Source organism: Jaculus jaculus, chromosome 19, assembly GCF_020740685.1.
Source record: "Jaculus jaculus isolate mJacJac1 chromosome 19, mJacJac1.mat.Y.cur, whole genome shotgun sequence".
NCBI lineage: Eukaryota > Metazoa > Chordata > Mammalia > Rodentia > Dipodidae > Jaculus > Jaculus jaculus.
The window spans coordinates 41,584,916-41,603,984 of NC_059120.1; the positions used below are offsets into that span (position 1 = coordinate 41,584,916).

The 19,069-nt window shown below is 45.8% G+C and overlaps 1 protein-coding gene across 1 annotated transcript; it reads left to right on the top strand.

Annotated features, from left to right (window-relative positions):
- The first annotated feature begins 581 nt into the window (after positions 1-581).
- Ovgp1 (oviductal glycoprotein 1) lies at positions 582-15,016 on the top strand. Its single transcript, XM_004658909.2, has 11 exons — positions 582-606; positions 1,372-1,401; positions 1,798-2,002; positions 2,965-3,021; positions 4,901-5,066; positions 5,482-5,606; positions 6,128-6,236; positions 6,329-6,514; positions 8,757-8,873; positions 13,370-13,505; positions 14,451-15,016. Exons 1-11 carry the CDS (start codon positions 582-584, stop codon positions 15,014-15,016), a joined length of 1,722 nt encoding a protein of 573 aa, XP_004658966.2.
- The last annotated feature ends 4,053 nt before the right edge of the window (positions 15,017-19,069 follow it).

Consider the following 19,069-nt stretch of genomic DNA (forward strand, 5'->3'; position numbering starts at 1 on the left):
AAGTGCACTATTTTTTTGTGTTTACTTCACCTGTTTACATGATCTTCCAGGTGAGTGTCAGCATGTGAGTTAAACCTTTTGAGGAGAGTATGACTTACTACCTCTACTTTGTGTGAAAATTGAAGCCCACAGACATAAAATAACTTATCCAAGATTATGAAACTTCTACGTGGTGAGGCTGAGATTCCAATCTTGGACTCAAAGCCTGAATCTGATTTTCTGTATCATACAGTATTTTCCCCACAACCCCCCTCCCCACTCAAACACAGGGCTGGATACCAGGAAGTGAGGCTGAGTGCCAGGCAAGGCTCAGGAACACTGCCCTGACCTCCCCAGGGCCCATGGCAAGCCCTTGCTCTCTGCCAGCATCAACCTAATGATGTGGCTGTGTTGGCCCTGAGAACTACAGCTATCCTGGAGAGGGAGGACAGGTATTTCTGAGGTCACTGTGACTCCTGAATCACTGGCCCCAGTGCTTCCCCCCCCCCCCCATTTTTCTTTGTGTGTGTAGCTGAGCTATCACAGGCCCGCTCCTATTAAACAGGCTTGAGCTCCAGCCCCACAGCTGCCAGACCACCGAGATGGGGAGGCTGCTGCTATGGGTTGGTGAGTGTTGCAGATCCCTGTGGTGTCAGTCCAGGCGACACTAGGCTTCCTGAGTTTGTTCCCTCTGCTTGTCGAGCAGCCTTGGACTCAGGGGCCCTGGGCTGGGTACGGATGGGACAAGGGCATAGTTCATGGTTAGAGGTAGAGGAGGAAGGCTCAGAGCAATGGTTTTCCAACCTGGTTGCACATTAGAGACCCAGCAGGGACAAGTTAAACAAAATCTCTAAGGAGGGCTGGAGCGATGGCTTAGCAGTCAAGGCACTTGCCTGTAAAGCCCAAGGATTCATGTTTGACTCTCCAGTTAGCCACAGGCACAAAGGTGAGGCAAGCGTGAGTTCACATGTGCCCACTAGGTGGCACAAGTGTTTGGCATGCAATGACAGTAGCTGAGGCCCTGGCCTTCTCTCTCTCTCTAAAATTAAAAAGAAAAAAAATTCTCTAAGGAAAGAGCCAGGATGGTAGTATTTTTAAATTTGCAGCCAGCCTTGAGACCCACTGGCTGAGAACTTTGGCTGAAACTTCTTAGCGTCACCGTCTCTGTGAAAAGCATGTGCATGCACACATGGTATTTAGTAGAGAGAAAAGGAGTTCAGGCTCAGCTTTGGAGGGTGGGAAACCAGAGAACAGGGTGCGCCTCCACTTGTGCATCAGCATCTGGAAATGGTGCCAAGCTGGTGGAGGGCACTTGCTGACTGGAACGTGTGTGTGTGCCCGCCACTCTGAGTGTGTCCATACACGGTTCATTCTTTTCTTCTTCTTTTACAGGGCTGCTGTTTCTGCTGCAACACCAGGATGGTAAGGAAATTATCATCTCCCCTCCAGATCCAGGAAGAGTCTCTGGCTAAGGAGTGCTCCCCACTGAGGGTCCCCTGGATTCCTGTGTTGCTGTGGCTCCTCAGTCATGAGTTACTGATCCAATGCTGCTCAGCAGGGGATGTTTGGTCATCTGCTAGGTGGAGAGCTGAGTGCCAAGATATCTAGATTTCAGGATCCATACTGACCAAGGTTTCATTAGGCATCCTTTCTTGTTTTCTGTTCCCTCAGAAGCAGCGTGGGCCTGGACCTCAGTGGGGCTTTGTGGGTGTTGTGGGGTCTGTTACACTGGTCTCTTGGGCTGTGTTCACACTGTGCTCTAGCATCTGAGCCTCTTATCCTCGATGTCTACTAACTCTTGCGTGGTGTCCTTTCCAGGGGCTGCCTACAAACTGGTGTGTTATTTCACCAGCTGGGCATATAGTCGACCTGGCCCTGCCTCCGTCTTGCCTCGTGACCTGGACCCCTTCCTCTGTACCCACCTGATATTTGCCTTTGCCTCCATGAGCAACAATCAGATCATTGCCCAGGATGCCCAGGATGAGAAAGTTCTCTACCCAGAATTCAACAAACTCAAGGAGAGGTATGTTTAAACTGAATATGAGGTTCTGTGTTCTAGTTTTAGATATATAGGAGAATCATGCCCATTTCTCTTGATAGTCTTAAACTCTGCATTGATCCTTCCACACTGAGCCTTCTTTTGCATGGGTGTTGTGAGCACTTGAGAACTCGGTGCTGGCCAGCCCCTTGAGCTCCCCCTTCTTCCTTGCCCTGGTAGTTGCCCTTGCTCCTGAATGTCTTTATTCTCTTTTCTGGCAAACCCAAACTCACCCTTTGAGGACAGGTTTGAGGATCTTGGGTACTAATGCTGTTAAGGTGTTTAAAGAACCTGAGCATCACAAACATCCAACTAACGTCTGTGTCATTTATCACGTGCCACCCTCAAGCTGCAAGCTTCTAAGGGGAGCTTTCTGCACACCCAGTGGCTAGGTCAGTTCCTGCATAGTGCCGGCGCTCAGGAATTGCTTACGTATCTCCTGTCCAGAACCCCTGGGTTCTTTCCCTGCTCAAGGGAATGTTTGTCACTACTTCGATGGGTATAGATGGACAGGATATAAATTCCACCTCTCTGGATCATAGGTTCCCTTGGAGTAGGGAGCTTGTCCATGGGGTTCTCTGTTGCATTTCAAAAGCCAATGGCAATAGTTATTTTTTAAAAAAAAATAATTGTTGGGGAAGAAAAATGAGTGAAGAGAAGTATCTTAAACTCTCTGGAAACATTACATGAAGATAATTGTAGAGCACTCATACAGTCTTGGTGTGTGGGGCTGGGATGATCTGTGGGCTAATTGTTCTTCCTTATTTCTTTTCCTCTTTCCTCCTGTGTTCTCCTCTGTCCTTCCCTCCATCTACCCTCTTCCAACCTTCTCTACTCCCCTTCCTATTTGCCATTGTTCTTCCAATGAGCAAAGCAAAAAGCATGGGGGCGGCAGCTGCCCCTGGAGTAAAACAGCTGCTTACTGCCCCCTCTCTCCTTCTTTATAGGAATAGGGAACTGAAAACACTGCTGTCCATTGGAGGGTGGAACTTTGGCACATCAAGGTGAGCTTTGCTGTCAGTGTTTGCTCTCTGGGAGGCGGAGCAGGTGGGCTAGAAGTGAGGACAGTGGTGGGGGAAGCCAGCTTGGCCATGAGAATAACACACTTATGTAGGAACTTCTCTACGTCCTGATATAGGCCTGCATTCAAAGGAGTCCTACCACAGAGGGTCACAGAAGACAGGGAGGCTCCAGAGGGTGATGAGTGAGTGGGGTAGGGGAAATGGGAGACAAAATGGGCCACAAGATATGGCTCAGTGGTGGATCACTTCCTTAGCATGACCAACACTCTGAATTTGACCCTTAATACCACCCCCTCAAAAAAAAAAAAAAACCCAACACAAAGACACAACAACAAAACAACTTAAAGATACAAGCCTATAGAAAAAAAATACCATGGAAAATAGGCACTCTGATATTACATTATAAAATATAGTGGAATGAGAAGAATAAGAAATGAGTAATAGAGACAAAATGGGACACCCAAAAATGAACCTACAATCCTTTGTAAGAGGCAGGCATTTTAAAAATTTATTTATTTATTTACTTTGGTTATTTTGAGGTAGTGTTTCACTCTGGTCCAGGCTGACCTGGAATTCACTATATAGTCTCAGGGTCACCTCGAACTCACAGTGATCCTCCTACCTTTGCCTCCTGAGTGCTGGGATTAAAGGTGTGTGCTACCATGCCCAGCTTTTATTTTTTTTATATTATTGACAACTTCCATAATTTTAGACAATAAACAATGATAAATTTCTCCCCCCTCACTTTCCCCTTCACAACCCTATTCACCATCATATCCCACCCCCCTTCCTAATTGGTTTCTCTTTTATTTTATTTTGATATCATCCTTTCCTTCTATTATACTGGTCTTATGTAGGGAGTGCCAGCCACTGTGAGGTCATGCATATCCAAGCCGTTTTGTATCTGGAAGAGTGCATTGTAAGGAGTTTCATCCTTCCTTTGTCTCTTACACTTTTTCTACCACCTCTAAGAGGCAGGTATTTTGTTTCTGAAGAGGGTCTACAAGGTCTGGGTTCCTCCTTTTTATGATAAATGGAGCCAGTGATTTCCAAGAGTGATGCTGAAGGAAAGGAAGTACCAAATTTAAAGGGCTAGACCCAGTGTGCCAATATGCAGCCACATATAGTGGCTGCTCGTTAGCGCTTTCCCTCCCTGATGCAGTGTGGAGATGCCATACTGTCACATGCCCAGAAGAAACTTCCTCTACTTCATAGCTGAGGTCTGGGGCAGAGGCCTGTCTTCCTGCCTAAGAGAAAGATCTGGTGGCCCTCAGTGTGAGGAAGTGCTTTGTGAGGTACGATGGAGGAAAACTTCTATGTATGCAGTGCCAACTGCTTTGTACAACCCTAGGCCTCAGTTTTACTCCTCTAAATACTTGCTGTGGGTCAAAGGCCAATAAAATGCTGTGTACGTATATCACCTAATGACAACCCGAGAAGCTAACCAAGTGACTGTATTCCCAACTAGCAGGAAAAGAAAGAAAGAAAAACCCCACATGTATGAAGGCTTTCTCCATGGTGCTCCTCATTTGAAAGCGCCCAGCTGGGAGGTGGTTGATAGACTATGGAGCCCATGCCCATCTGATGCTGAGTGATTATTTTCCAGTCAGCATCTGTGGGGTTAGCCCAGAATTGCAAGCTCAGCTCCAACAGGTAAAAATCATCCCCAGAGGGTCTTGACTATGGAAAAGAAAACAAACTAAAATATCAAAATATAAAACAAGCAAATGAACAAAAGAACCAAGAGGCAGGAACTCCTTATCAGAGAAGGGGCCTCTTGTGCCAGCTGAAGCGGCAAGGTGGGGGAACCTTGTCAGGTTGTGAAGATAGTGCCCCTTGCATCACCCTGGTCTCCCTGCAGGTTCACCACTATGCTGTCCACCTTTGCCAACCGTGAAAAGTTTATTGATTCCGTTGTGTCCTTCCTGAGGACTCATGGCTTTGATGGTCTGGATCTATTTTTCTTGTATCCTGGACTACGAGGCAGCCCCCTGCATGACCGCTGGACTTTCCTCTTCTTAATTAAAGTAAGGCCAGTCTGCAAATGGCTCTAATTTTATCATTATTGGGCTTATGAAAGAGGGGGTGCACAAGCTAGGGGAAGAGGCAGGAGAGAGGAAACAGAACTCTCCTTTACTGACACTTGACAGCAGTGATAGACCAGCGTGCTTCGAGCTGCTGTCCTGGGCTGGTTCTTTGTCTGCATCTAGATCTTGACCGGGCCTTGCTTAGGTCTGGTCAGGATGTGCCCCAGCCTCCTTGCTTCCCCTCTGCTAAGTGACTTACCATGTTGGCCTGTGTCTGCCTTTCTCGCACCCTGTGGTCAGGACCTGTGTCTGACTCTGCTTTCTGCCCCCAGGCCTGGCTCAAAGGAGCTCAGGAAATGTTTCCCAGATGACACCTTTTCTCCTTGACTGTGTGCTTGGCTCTCTTTCCTCCCAGGAGCTCCAGTTTGCTTTCCAGAAGGAGGCCCTGCTCACCAAACGCCCGAAGCTGCTGGTCTCTGCCGCTGTCTCTGGCATCCCATACATTGTCCAAACATCTTATGATGTACGTCGTCTAGGAAGGTGAGTTGGATGCTGTCCTGGTAGCCCAGGGCATCCACAGGAAGGAAGCATCTTGAGCTCAGAGTCTCTGAGCGGCTCAAGCCCCTTCTCTGTGCTTGCCTATGCCTGCTCTGGACGAGCTGAGGAGGGTGGGTGGGAGCAAGCCAGTTCCATGATACACCCCGACGCTGTTGTGCAGATCCACAGCGCTATTATCACAAACAGAATCTTCTGCATGGACCATTACTGGATCTCCCAAGTACAGAATGTCACGGACCTGGCCTCTTCCTGAGCATACTGAACGTGCTCTGTGCAGCAGGATGCACAGAGCTTGATGTACAGTTATTCCTAGCCAGCAGCTTGTTCTGGCTCAAAGGGGCAGCACAGCCTGCGTAGGTCCTACAGGCAGAAAGGGCCCAGATGCTTCAAGAACCATGTCACAGCTGCTTCCTACATGGTGCTGTGATGACCTGACTTGAGCACCTGGTTAGCCTGACCTTGTCTTTTTTTTATTTTTTATTTTTTCTGTTCCTTCCTTATAGACTCTTGGATTTCATTAATGTCTTGTCTTACGACTTACATGGAAGCTGGGAAAAGTTCACAGGGCACAATAGTCCCTTATTCTCTCTTCCTGAAGACTCCAAATCTTCGGTAAGAAAAGGAAAAGCCCCAGGCAGCCCACTCCTGAACCCAGGCTTTCGGTTCTTAGTGACAAGGCAAGGTTGCCTTCTTTCTCCTCCCAGGCCTATGCTATGAAGTACTGGAGGAAGCTTGGGGCGCCCTCACAGAAGCTCATCATGGGGTTCCCCACCTATGGTCGCACCTTTCGCCTCCTCAAGGCCTCTGAGAATGGAGTGCAGGCTGCAGCGATGGGACCAGCATCTCCGGGGAAGTACACCAAGCAAGCTGGCTTCTTGGCTTACTATGAGGTGATGCTATTAGGGACCTCTGTCTAGCAGTTGGGGTCTCTCAAGGCAGGTGGGGCAATGGTGGGTGAGAGCTGGAGACAGGGAAAGGAGGTAATCTGTTGGGACAAGGAGAATTCACTATCTGGGATTTTTTTTTTTCCTTTGAGGAAAGTAGAGTCCTTTGTAAGAGATGAGAGGGCAGGAAGAATATGATTGGAAAGGGGACAGAGGATCTTAATGTTACAGAAGTAATAATGACTTGCCATATGACTTAAATAAAAATCAGGCTTCCTCCTTTGCAATTTGCCTAATCTCAAACATGCTGCAGTAACACCCCACCACCTCGTGTCATCATGAGCCCATGGTCGTACTTGTTTCGTCCCTGCACACTGACTCCCTGCCTCTTTAGCACTACATTGTTAAGAAGCAATCTGAAGACATCCTTTCATACAGGTTAGTTTTTCTCCGCCATGATTATAGCTGTGGAATGGGGGAGAAGAAATAGACAGGTACCCGAGGGAATGGAAGGTAAGAGGAGCTAGTAAAAGGTGTACAAGTATGGGGCTGGAGGGACCTGGCAAAGCATTATGGAGCAGGAGGGCTCTGAGCAGGCTTGGAAGCGAGAATCCGCTGAGCAGATTCGGCAGAGCAGGCACAAGCATACTAGATGGGTATGGAGGTCGGATGGAGCATTGCAGCCTTCCCTGGGCAGGAGTGGAGGTGATAACTGTCTCTGCAAACGCTGCTCTGTGCTGGCTGGGTGGAGGTATTTTTTGGCTAATCTAATGAGGCACACTATGGGTGATGGAACAGTTGAAATACTGTTCTTTTGTTGTTGTTTTTTCAAGGTAGGGTCTCACTCTAGCCCAGGAATTCACTATGCAGTCTCAGGGTGGCTTTGAACTCACAGCAATCCTCCTATCTCAGCCTCCCAAGTGCTGAGATTCAAGGCATGCACTACCACACCCAGTTAAATGAACTTTGACAGAAGCTTTTAAAAACTATTTTACGTGTGTGTGTGTGTGTGTGTGTGTGTGTGTGTGTGTGTGCGCGCGCGCGCGCGCGCGCGTGCGCATGGCAGGGACTTTTTCCAATGCAAGTGAATGCCAGATGCTTGCATCATCTTTTTATATTTTATTTTATTATCTATTAGAGAGGGAGAGAGAGAGGAGCGAGAAAGAGAGAGAGAGAGAATGGGCGCGCAAGGACCTTCAGCTGCTGCAGATGAACTCCAGATGCATGTGCCACCTTGTGCATCTGGCTTCTGTGGGACCTGGGGAATCAAACCTGGGTCCTTTGGCTATGTAGACAAGAACCTTAACCACTAAGCAATCCCTCCAGCCCTTGCATCACTTTTTGTATCTGGCTTTATGTGAGTTCTGGGGAATTGAACCCAGGCCATCAGTCTTTGCAAGCAAGCACCTTTAACCACTGTGCTATTTCCCCAGACCCAGAATCTTTAAAGTATGAAAAATTAGTGACTGAGACATTAACTTTTTGTAGCACAGCTTTGAACACCTCTATTTCTTTCTTTTTTTCTGCTCTTTCTTTCTTTCTTTCTTTCTTTCTTTCTTTCTTTCTTTCTTTCTTTTTTTTTTTGGTTTTTTGTTTTTTGAGGTAGGGTCTTACTCTAGCCCAGGCTGACCTAGAATTCACTACGTAGTCTCAGGGTGGCCTTGAACTCATGGCGATCCTCCTACCTCTGCCTCCCAAGTGCTGGGATTAAAGGCGTGCACCACCACACCCAGCCACCTCTATTTCTTTGTAGCTTATTGTGTCTGTACAATGCTGGGAGCCCAGTGGACACAGATAATTGACTGGTTGTAGCATCCTAGTTCTCCCTGCTTCCATTACTGTTAAATCTACTAGAAGTTCAAGTGCTAGTTTGACAGCTACGTTTGTGGGATCAATTTGCTTTGAGCTGAATGAACAGAGGAAAGACTTGTTTATGAAAATTCTGAAACAGGTGTAGGTCAGGGTCAGGTTTATTTCCCTTAGTACTTTGGTGCTGGCATTATTTGCCAAATCCTGGCTTGGTTCTGACATATGTCACTCACTTTTCCTACCATGCACACTAGAAGAAAGCTCTTATAACAAAAGGGACACATTCAGGAGAGAGAGGAAGTCCCTAGTGAACAGCTTCACTCCCTCTTTGGCTTGCCTTCTTTTCATGCCCTGCTCAGAGGGTTTTCCAGATTCTCCGTGTCTCCTGGTGCTTCTCCCGACTGTGCTTCATGGCACTCACATGTGGTCCTCTTGGCAGGTTTGCTCCTTTGTCCAAAGAGCGAGGAAGCACTGGATCGACTATCAGTACGTCCCGTATGCCTACAAGGGGAAGGAGTGGGTTGGCTATGATGATGCCACCAGCTTCAGTTACAAGGTGAGACTGCCTCTTTCTCATCCCAGAATTAGATTCTCACTGGCTTCTTTGGAGCATTTGGCTATACTGTGTGCATGTGTGCGTGTGCATGCACATGTGTGCACATGTTCCCATGTATATGAACTTTGTCATCCCATCCAAGCAAATCCTTGACTATTTTTTTATTTTTATTCTGTTTTTGTTGAGATAGGGTTCCACTATAGCCCAGGCTGACCTGGAACTCACTCTAGAGCCCTAGACTATCCTCAAACTCAAAATCCTCCTACCTCTGCTTCCCATGTATTGGGACTAAAGGTGTGTGCCACCATGTTCAGGTAAATCCTTGACTTTTGCAAGTTTTTTTTTTTTTTTGAGGGTAAAGTTTAGAAATATTTTATCATAGAGTATTATAGAGCTTAAGAGAAGGAAAGAAGACAGAACACCTATAAAACAAGAGGGGTCCCCAAGCAGGTAATCCAAAGACTTTGAACTTTGAAGAAACAGAATCTCAGTTCTGAGGGAATAAATACTCTTCTCACTTCATATAGCTTATTGATGACCATTTCTTCTTTTGAGAGAGAAGAAAAGGGAGAGAGGGAGGGAGAGGGAGGGGATGGGTATTCCAGGGTCTCCAACCATTGCAAACAAACTGCAGACACATGCACCACTTTGTGCATCTGGCTTTATGTGGGTACTGGGGTATTGAACCTGGGCCCTCAGGCTTTGCAATCAAGTGCCTTTAACAGCTGAGCCATTTCCCCAGGCCTAATTTGTTATTTTGGAAACCCTAAGGAATGTGAAAGGGTCCAAGCATTAGGTGATAGGGTTTGGGCCAGGTGGTTGAGAGGAGAGACAGATTGTGGGTGCCTGAATATTGGGGCTTACAAGTAGAGAGAATCCACAGTTCTACCACAGGTGATATAGAAGTGGCAGGTGCTGGCTACTGGGGACAGTTTGAAATGGAAGTCACTGGAGATATGGGCATCCATGATGCCTCACTGTGCAACCACCCTCCTCCCCCAATGCACAACTTTGATGAGACCTGCTAGGGACTAGAGCTTCCAGTCTGCAGGACTTTATTGTGTAGTTTGGGAATGAAAGACACAGAAAATGCCAATGACTGGATGGAAACAGCAAATGAGATCCACAGAGAGTCAGAGGGGATTGATCTGGATGTGTTGTGAGGAAGCCCTAGGGCCAGCAGCAGAGGGTGGATTTGCATGGTGAGGCATTAGTAGACCTTACAGAACTAGATGGAGGACATGAGCCTCATGTGGGGATGATAAAGGGATTTTGTTAGAATACATCAGAGCTAAAAGAAATCATAGAGGTCACTCTTAGGACCTTATCTCTGGATATCAGCTTTTCCACATGGAATGGGTCCTCTGAGCCAAGGGAGCAGACAAATTATGCTAAAGGCAGCGAGAGCCACCTTTCTTGCTTTCCCTTAGGGCTACCTGTCCACACGTCATGTTTGCATGTAAACATACATTCCAGTGAAGAGTGGCTATCTCTATGGGGGGGAAGGCAGATAGTCAGACAGCCTGTAGCAGCTCCAAGTCTTATGGTTCCAAGGCTGCTCTGTGGTGCAAACCCCACTGCACATGCAGGTGAGCAGCAGTCCTTCAGACTGCCCTTTAACGAACTGGTGCATGGGAACCAACTCAAGGTGCTCTTCCGGTAGCTCATTTTGCTGTGAATAATAGTCTGTTCTCTGATTCAAAAGTCTGATGTGTGTGTGTGTGTGTGTGTGTGTGTGTGTATGTGTGTATACCTGGTAGTTAGATTTGTTAGCTTGCAAGTCAGATAAACTCTTAGGATCCTTGCAGTTTCAGACAATAAAACTTGGCTTTCGGGCTGGAGAGATGGCTTAGCAGTTAAGAGCTTGCCTGTGAAGCCTAAGGACCCCGGTTGGAGGTTCGGTTCCCCAGGTCCCATGTTAGCCAGATGCACAAGGGGGCGCACGCGTCTGGAGTTCGTCTGCAGAGGCTGGAAGCCCTGGCATGCCCATTCTCTCTCCCTCTATCTGTCTTTCTCTCTGTGTCTGTCGCTCTCAAATAAATAAATAAATTGGCTTTCTTCTTTCTCTCCCTTTTAAAAAATTCTCTGTGTGTGGTGTGTGTGTGTGGGGGGGAGTTTCACAGCATGTTACAGCGTGTATGTGTGGAGGTCAGAGGACAACCGCAAGGGAAAAGTCCTTGTCTTCCACGTTGTTTTGAGGCAGGATCTCTTTACCACTGCAAACGGCAGTCTGGCCAGCCTTTGAGCTTCCAGAATTCTCCTGTCTCTGCTTCCCATCTTGCCAAAGGAGTGAGGACTGAGATTACATGCTTTTATGTGGGTTCTAGGGATCACAACTCCAGTTGTCAATCTTGTATAGCAAGCGTTTTACCCACAAGGCCTTTTTTTTTTATATTTGAAGAAATTAAAGTTCATAAAGGAGCAACATTACTTGGCACCAAGTCACACAGCTACTTGAAAATGGTAGTGTGTCTTTGTTGTTTGTTTTACCTTTTGTCGGAGAGTAGCAGCAGAGTAACCGTAGGGTCTGGATTTGAGTGCACACTCTGCCATTTACTTGTAGGTAAGGTTTAAAAGTCTGGAGTAATGCTGGCTGTGGTGGTGCACGACTTCACTCCCAGCACTCAGGGGGCACAGGTAGGAGGATCACCATGAGTTCAAGGCCACCCTGAGACTACAGAGTGAATTCCAGGTCAGCCTAGGCTAGAGTGAGGCCCTACCTCAAAAAACAAACGAACAAAAAATCTAGAGTAAAGCCTTTATCTTCTCATCTTTAGTAATTTGGAGTAAACACTGCATAATTGTCTGCTCTGTTTTTACTCCATTTTATTTTATTTTATGTTGAGAGAGAGAGAGAGAGAGGTTGAGAGAGGAGAGATAGAGCATTGTTGTGCCAGGGCCTCAGCCACTGCAATCAAACTCCAGATGCTTGCACCACCTAGTGTGCATGTGCGACCTTGCACTTGCCTCACCCTTGTGAGTCTGTGGATCTGCAGAGTCAAAGGTGGGTCCTTAGGCTTCTCAGGCCAGCACCTTAACCACTAAGCCATTTCTCCATCACTTATTTTGCTTTTTAGCCCCACTGTAATACAAGGCATATGGAAGTGATTCAAAAATAGTGAAGCCAGCTCAAGAGTTATGTATGATGATAACGGCAGTTAGCAGCCTGGTGAACCCGGAGAGTGGCCCAGGCTCACCTCAACATGCTATGCGGCCAGTGCTGGCCCTGAACTTCTGAACATCCCTGAACTCCTGATCATCCCTGAACTCCACTATCTCCTGCATGCTGAGATTATAACCATGTGCCACCATACTTGACATTTTAACCATTTAAAAAATTTTGTTTTTATGTTGGGCGTGGTGGCGCACACCTTTAATCCAGCACTTGGGAGGCAGGGGTGGAAGGATCACCAAGAGTTCGAGGCCACCCTGAGACTACATAATCCCAGGTCAGCCTGGACCAGAGTGAGACCCTACTTTGAAACCCCCCCAAAATTTGTTTTTATTTATTTATTTGAGAGAGGGGGAGGGAAGAAGAAGGAGAGAGGGAGAGAGTGGGTACAACAGGGCCTCTAGCTACTGCAAATGAACTCCAAACAAATGTACCACCTTGTGCATCTGGCCTACATGGATACTGGGGAATTGAACCTCGGTCCTTAGGCTTTACAGACAAGCGCCTTAATCACTGAGAAATCTACCCAGTCCTTATTTTAACCATTTATAAGTGTATAATTCCACGACAGTTTACTTTGCTATCACCACTACCCATCTTTAGAACTTACTCATCTTTTCAAATTGAAATTTGTACCCATTTAACACTAATTTCCTATTTCCTCCTCCCTTAGCCCCTTGGCAATTTCCATTCTACTTTCTGTCTTTTTCTTAATATATATTTTTGTTTATTTTTATTTATTTGAGAGCAATAGACAGAGAGAAGGAGGCAAAGAGAGAGAGAGGAACGCCAGGGCCTCCAGACACTGCAAACAAACTGCAGACGCATGTGCTCCCTTGTGGATCTGGCTAACGTGGGTCTTGGGGAATCGAGCCTTGAACCAAGGTCCTTAGGCTTTGCAGGCAAGCACTTAACCACTAAGCTATCTCTCCAGCCCCTACTTTCTGTCTCGATGGATATGACTTTTAAAAAATATTTTATATAAATGGGGTCAACAGGAGTCACCATTTTTTCTATCGTCTATTGTCACTTAGCATAATATTTTCACACTTCATTTATATTGTAGTGTGCAGAAATTCCTTTGGTCCTAAAATGTTGGGAATGTTATTCCTTTTTGTTTATAAACGAGATGACCAAGACAGTCCAGATTTATACCAAAATGGCAAGATCCTGTCATTAATGAGCAGCAAAGCCAGAGTCAATGCAGGTGATGTCCATGACTACCCTGCTGCATTGACTCTCAAGGGTTCCTTCATATTCTGCTTTTGTCACCACAGCCAGACTGGAAATGGTTAATACAGTATGGTGACTATTACTTTTATAGGCAATGTTCGTGAAGAGAGAGCATTTTGGAGGGGCCATGGTATGGACATTGGACATGGATGATGTCAGAGGCACGTTCTGTGGTACTGGGCCTTTCCCCCTTGTTTGTGTATTGAATGAACTCCTGGTACAGCCTGGTAAGTAGCTGGGCCCTGGCAGGGTTGAATTTGCATAAGTAGGCACTGGATGAGTCCATTCTGGTCTAAATTCTTTGACAAGGCAGAATGACAGTTAAGAGGGATAATAAACTTTAAAGTCATTCAAAATGTTTCCTAATTTTGGCTGAGATACCAAGCCCCTATATGACTTCCTTGAACTTCCCTGACTGTCTGTGTTACTGGAAATAACCCTTAGGATCAGGACATTATTATAGGAACTAAATGTGATATAGAATGGAAATTCACTGACTCATAATTAACACTCAATGTATGTGAATTTATTTCTGTTCTTTTGTTTTCATGGGCAAGGGCTAGAGAAAGGAATGTAGTAACAACAATAATAATTGCTATTATTAATTTCTTTTTGATATTAGAGGCTGCACCAGGAGATGCAATTCCTTAGGGACTTATTTATGTAGAAGACAGGAGCTTAGCTGGGTCAGGTTTTAGCGGACTCCAGTCTAGCTGCTTGCAACATGCTGTCCCACAGGTCCTGCCCTCAGCTTTGTTTGTAAGGCTTCCTACAATGTGGATCTGCAAAACACTTCTCCTGAGGATTCATCAACTAAAGAATTAGGCCTGGGTGAACAGAGGTGTGGATGGTGATGTAATAAGAGGTCAAAATGAGGCTTAGGCACAGGGAACAAATAAGCTCTCCCCTGTAATTTTTCATCAGATACCTATCAAATCCACGGAGGGCCCACAGCTTGGGATGATGGTAACATGATAGGGCAGGGGGCAAAGCCGGGGAGTAGGAGAGCAGGGCGCGGGCGTGGTGGGCTCTTGTGCCCTCTGGTGGGGACATCATGAAACCCTCCAAGGTAGATGTTTTGGACAGGTACTTCAGTTCTAGTCCTGCCAGTAGTGTCAGAAAGGAAGGGAGCGTTAGGAATCTCATCTTTTTTCCCAATGATTTTTCTCTAGAGTTCAACTCAACTCCACCACCACAACTTTGGCTATCATCTGCTACAAATGCTTCAAGGTCTGACTCCGAAAGGGTGGCTGTGACAAAGGCAATGACCACTGGAATTATTAAGAATTTTCCCCCAGGAGGAGAGGCTGTGGTCACTGAGGTCCACAGAAAATATGAAAATATGACTACAATTCCAAGAGGTGGATTGGTGACCCCTTTAAGAGAAACACTATTTCTTATTGCAGAAGAGGAGACTGAGACCCAAATTATGACCTCAGCAGACTCTCCATCTGTGGCCACTACTGGGATGACAGAAATCACTGAAGGACAGTCCATGTCCACAGTGAGTCGTCAGTCTGTCACCTCTGGGGAGATAGGCATGACCCCTACGCACCTTCTGACCAAGACCCTCAGTGAGAAGGAAGCTCCTGGAAATAAGGGTGTGGCCCCAAAGAAGGTCAAGGTCCTCTTCAGAACGAATGCAGTCACCCCTACGGGACAGCATGTGATGCTTACAGGGGAGAATTTGCTTTCTGAGAGGGAAACTGACCCCATGATGGTTGAAACTGGTCCTTAGATGGAAGAAGACAGTCCTGTCCTGCCTTCCAGCTCCATCACCCCACTTCCAGGACTCCTCTTGCTTTTACAAACTGCTCCATTCCTACTGATGGAAATGATTTCTCTGTCAGCTCAATGACCATCCCAATGAATCCTCTATCACTTACACACACACACGACAAAAACAAAAACAACAACAAAAATGCCAGAAAGTTGGACTGTGGATCAAGGAGCATGAGTTCGGCTGCTGGCAGACCCTGGGGAAAGCGCTTTTTTTCCTTCTGTGTAATATGACAGCAGCTGCTTGATCCCACCATTTACAAGCCATTCGCGGGGCAGGCACCAAAGCCACTCTGGGTCACTCTCTTTTCTGTTGAATAAACTGGAAGCACAGAAATCCTCCAGAGGCCTCCGAGACTCTGTTCTTTTTTTTTTTTTTTAAACATTTTATTTATTTATTTGAGAGCGACAGACACAGGGAGAAAGACAGATAGAGGGAGAGAGAGAGAATGGGCGCACCAGGGCTTCCAGCCTCTGCAAACGAACTCCAGACGCGTGCGCCCCCTTGTGCATCTGGCTAACATGGGACCTGGGGAACCGAGCCTCAAACCGGGGTCCTTAGGCTTCACAGGCAAGCGCTTAACCGCTAAGCCATCTCTCCAGCCCGAGACTCTGTTCTTAAAATGAGTTAAGCAACAACCCAGTTGCCAGCATCTTTCATTCAAGGTCATTGCCCCACTGGTGTGTTTATTTAAAGAGGTTGTGTCTAGCCTGCAGGGTTGTGTGGATTATGGGCTCCCTGCTCTAACACTAGCATCTGCTCTCTCCACTGTGAGTCAGAGCCAGCATCTCTATTCTAGAGTACTTTCCCATAGTCCTCAAGGGGACCTGCAAGGAGGAGGGAGAAGTTGAGCCTTCCAATGACCTTCTTATCTTGGTCAAAATCTTAGCTGCCCCTGAAAAAAACAAAACAAAACAAAACAAAACCCTTACCTATTCTCAAGAAGAGGCTGAGAAAGCAAAACTGTATTTAAAACAATTTTCATAGCATTGCTGACATGCTTTGAGATCTCCTCCTCCTAAAACACCAGTTCCTATGAACTAGATTCCTTGTGAATAACTCACTCTCATTAGTGACTACAGAGGACCAGTCTCCAGCTTTCCATAGCTAAGAACCAACAGTACAGAGCAGGTGACATATCTATCACTAATGCTGTATGTAAGTCAATTTTGTGTTGCTAAAACACAGTACTTCAGAGTGGGTAAGGTATCAAGAAAAGACAGTTATTTTGGATCACAGTTTTGGCTGAGAGGCCACGTCTAGTCTTTCTGGGAGAGTTGCAAGGTGGCACAGGGCCACATTCAGTGAGAGACAGCAGTATTAGGTCTCTGCTCTGCATCATGCACTCATTACCTCTGAAGGTCCTATTTCTAAACACCATAGTCAAATTAAGTTTCCACTCTTTTTTATTGAGTATATATTTTTTATGGACACATCATGTGTTAGTAACATCACTTCCCTCCTCCCTGTCCCCATTCCACTGAGGGCCCTTCTCAGTGAGATTGCTGTTACTCCCCATGGGGTTGTAGGGTATGAGTTTTGAGAGCAGCAGTTAAAATATTTTATCTATTTATTTTCAAAAAGAGGGAAAGAGAGAATGGGCACACCAGGGCATTTAAGCCATTGTAAATGAACTCCAGTCCAGATGCATGTGCCACCTTATGCATCTGGCTTTATGTGGGTACTGAGGAATTGAACCCAAGTCCTTAGGCTTTTCATGCAAGTACCTTAAGCACTGAGCAATCTCTCCAGCCCCACGTTTGTACTCTTTTTAATAGCTTACATTCCAACGTGAATTTTAGAGGAGACAGATCATATTACATATTGAAACAACAGCATTCCATCCCTGCCCCCTAGTTACCCATGTCCTCATAGACAGCATATAATTGATCATTCCATCCAAATAGTCCCAAAGTCTTAACTCATTCCAGCAGTAAGCCAAAAGTATCATCTGGGAAGCAAGGCAAATTCCACTTTACAGGTGTGATGAGCCTGTAAAATCAAAATGAATCTTCTACTTGCAGTATACAATGGTGCAATGGGCCCAGTGTATGCATTTCCACCCCAAAGGGAGCAATTAGTAACAGCCTAGGCCCCAACAGTGCAGGCAGCAAATCTTAAAGACCCATGTCTGTCATCCTGTGCAATGGGATGGGGACTGAGTCATCTCCCCCCGTAGCCCTACCCCATCATGGGCCATGTAGCTGCTTTGCAGCTGGTATTTATGAAAGACCAGTGTGATACTTCCTTTCTGGGGTTCCTGTGGGGACTCCACTCTCACAGCTCTACTCTTAAGACGTAGGGCCTCTGCTAGTGGAGAATTTCTGTAGGGACTGTGACCCTGTGGTAAACTTCTACCTAGCCTCTGGTGAAGCATCGTGGCCCCATGGCTCTTGCATTCTGCAAGATAGCACCAGGTGGGAGAATGCACACATTGTTCTATGTATAAGCATGCTCTCCCTTCCTCATGTCCTCCTAAGGAGCTGTCTGGCAAACACCAATAAGTACTAGTAATCTGAGAGCTAGGGGGAACTGGAACAGGTTGGGCCCCTTTCATTAAGGCAGTTTTCTTAGCTTCTGGTGTGGAGGAAGCATGTGGTGTAAGGAAAAGTATGAGCCGTAGAGTCAGGCCCATTTAGATTCAAATTTTAGCTCAGTGCTGGAGAGATGACTTAGTGGTTAAGGCTCTTGCAAGCAAAGCCAAAGGACCCAGGTTTGATTCCCCAGGACCCACATAAGCCAGATGCACAAGATGGTGGACAGAGAGGAAGTAACAGCTGAAGGGTTACATGTCAATGGACCAGCAGGTGGAAATGAGAAACCACTTCATGCAGATATGGACACTAATGGTTATGAAACAGATAACCTGACTGCTGACCCCAAACTTGCCCTTGTGGCTGCAAGAAATGAAAATGATTTTGATGGGAAAAAAACAGGAGACATACCAAAAGGCAAAGGCTAGACAGTAGCAAAAAAGGAAGTCTAGGTTCTTCTGGATTTTTCCAAGAAGCAGTCTTACATGGAAAATTTGAAGGACATGAAAAGACAGCTAACATTTTCTCTGCAGCAAATTCTGGTAAAATTTTCAGGGTTAATGGGTTACCTTTGAAAAGTTGGTTTCCTGGAAGCAGTTTGTTAAAACTTTAAAATTTTGAATGAGTCCTAATTTAGGAAATAAGATTTCATAATTCTGCCATTTGCAGGTTATGTGACTTTAAAATTGTTTAAGACCTTTTTAAAGATATAAAAATAGTTTGATAAATTTGAATGACCTAAAGGTATATCTGTACCTTCTCATTTCAAATATTGATCAAAATTTCACTAAATGGTAGTTTTTCCTTAATTTGATATGAAGGAATAAAGAAAAAAACAAGCTAAAATTTCTGCTTAACACCATTTTTTTCTGGTTTTCTTGAAATGTCTTTATAATAGGTATTTTCTCTCCATATAATTTGAACATTACTAAGGAAACCCTTATGACTCCTGAAAGTTATGCTAGCATGATTTTTTTTATATACAGAAGTTTAAAAATAAACCAAATCAGGTTTGTGCATGTACAATTGTTGACATCAATTGTGTCTTTCCATACTCTTATCTGGGTGTTGCAGTCAGGTTCACATTGCAGCTTGTGGGGAAAGAAAGGGGGTTATTTTGGCTTATAGGCTTGAGGGGAAGCTCCATGATGGCAGGAAAATGACGACATGAGCAGAGGGTGGACATCACCCCCTGGGCAACATAAGGTGAGCCATAGCAACAGGAGAGTGTGCCAAACATTGGCAAGGGGAAAGTTGCTATAACACCCATAAGTCCGCCCCCTAACAATACACTGCCTCCAGGAGGCATTAATTCCCAAATCTCCATCAGCTGGGAACCTAGCATTCTGAACACTTAAGTTTATGGGGGACACCTGAGTCAAACCACCACATTCTGCCCCTGGCCCCCATAAACTGATAAACATACATGATGTAAAATGCAATGTATTCATTGAACCTTAAAAGTCCCCATAGTTTT

What these genes read in the sequence shown, in the direction of transcription:
- Ovgp1 (XM_004658909.2), top strand. Translation starts at nt 582, where the DNA reads ATGGGGAGGCTGCTGCTATGGGTTG. An exon ending in TTCAACAAACTCAAGGAGAG is followed by an intron (nt 2,003 to 2,964) that starts GTATGTTTAAAC and finishes CCTTCTTTATAG; the next exon opens with GAATAGGGAACTGAAAACAC. An exon ending in TGAACTCCTGGTACAGCCTG is followed by an intron (nt 13,506 to 14,450) that starts GTAAGTAGCTGG and finishes ATTTTTCTCTAG; the next exon opens with AGTTCAACTCAACTCCACCA.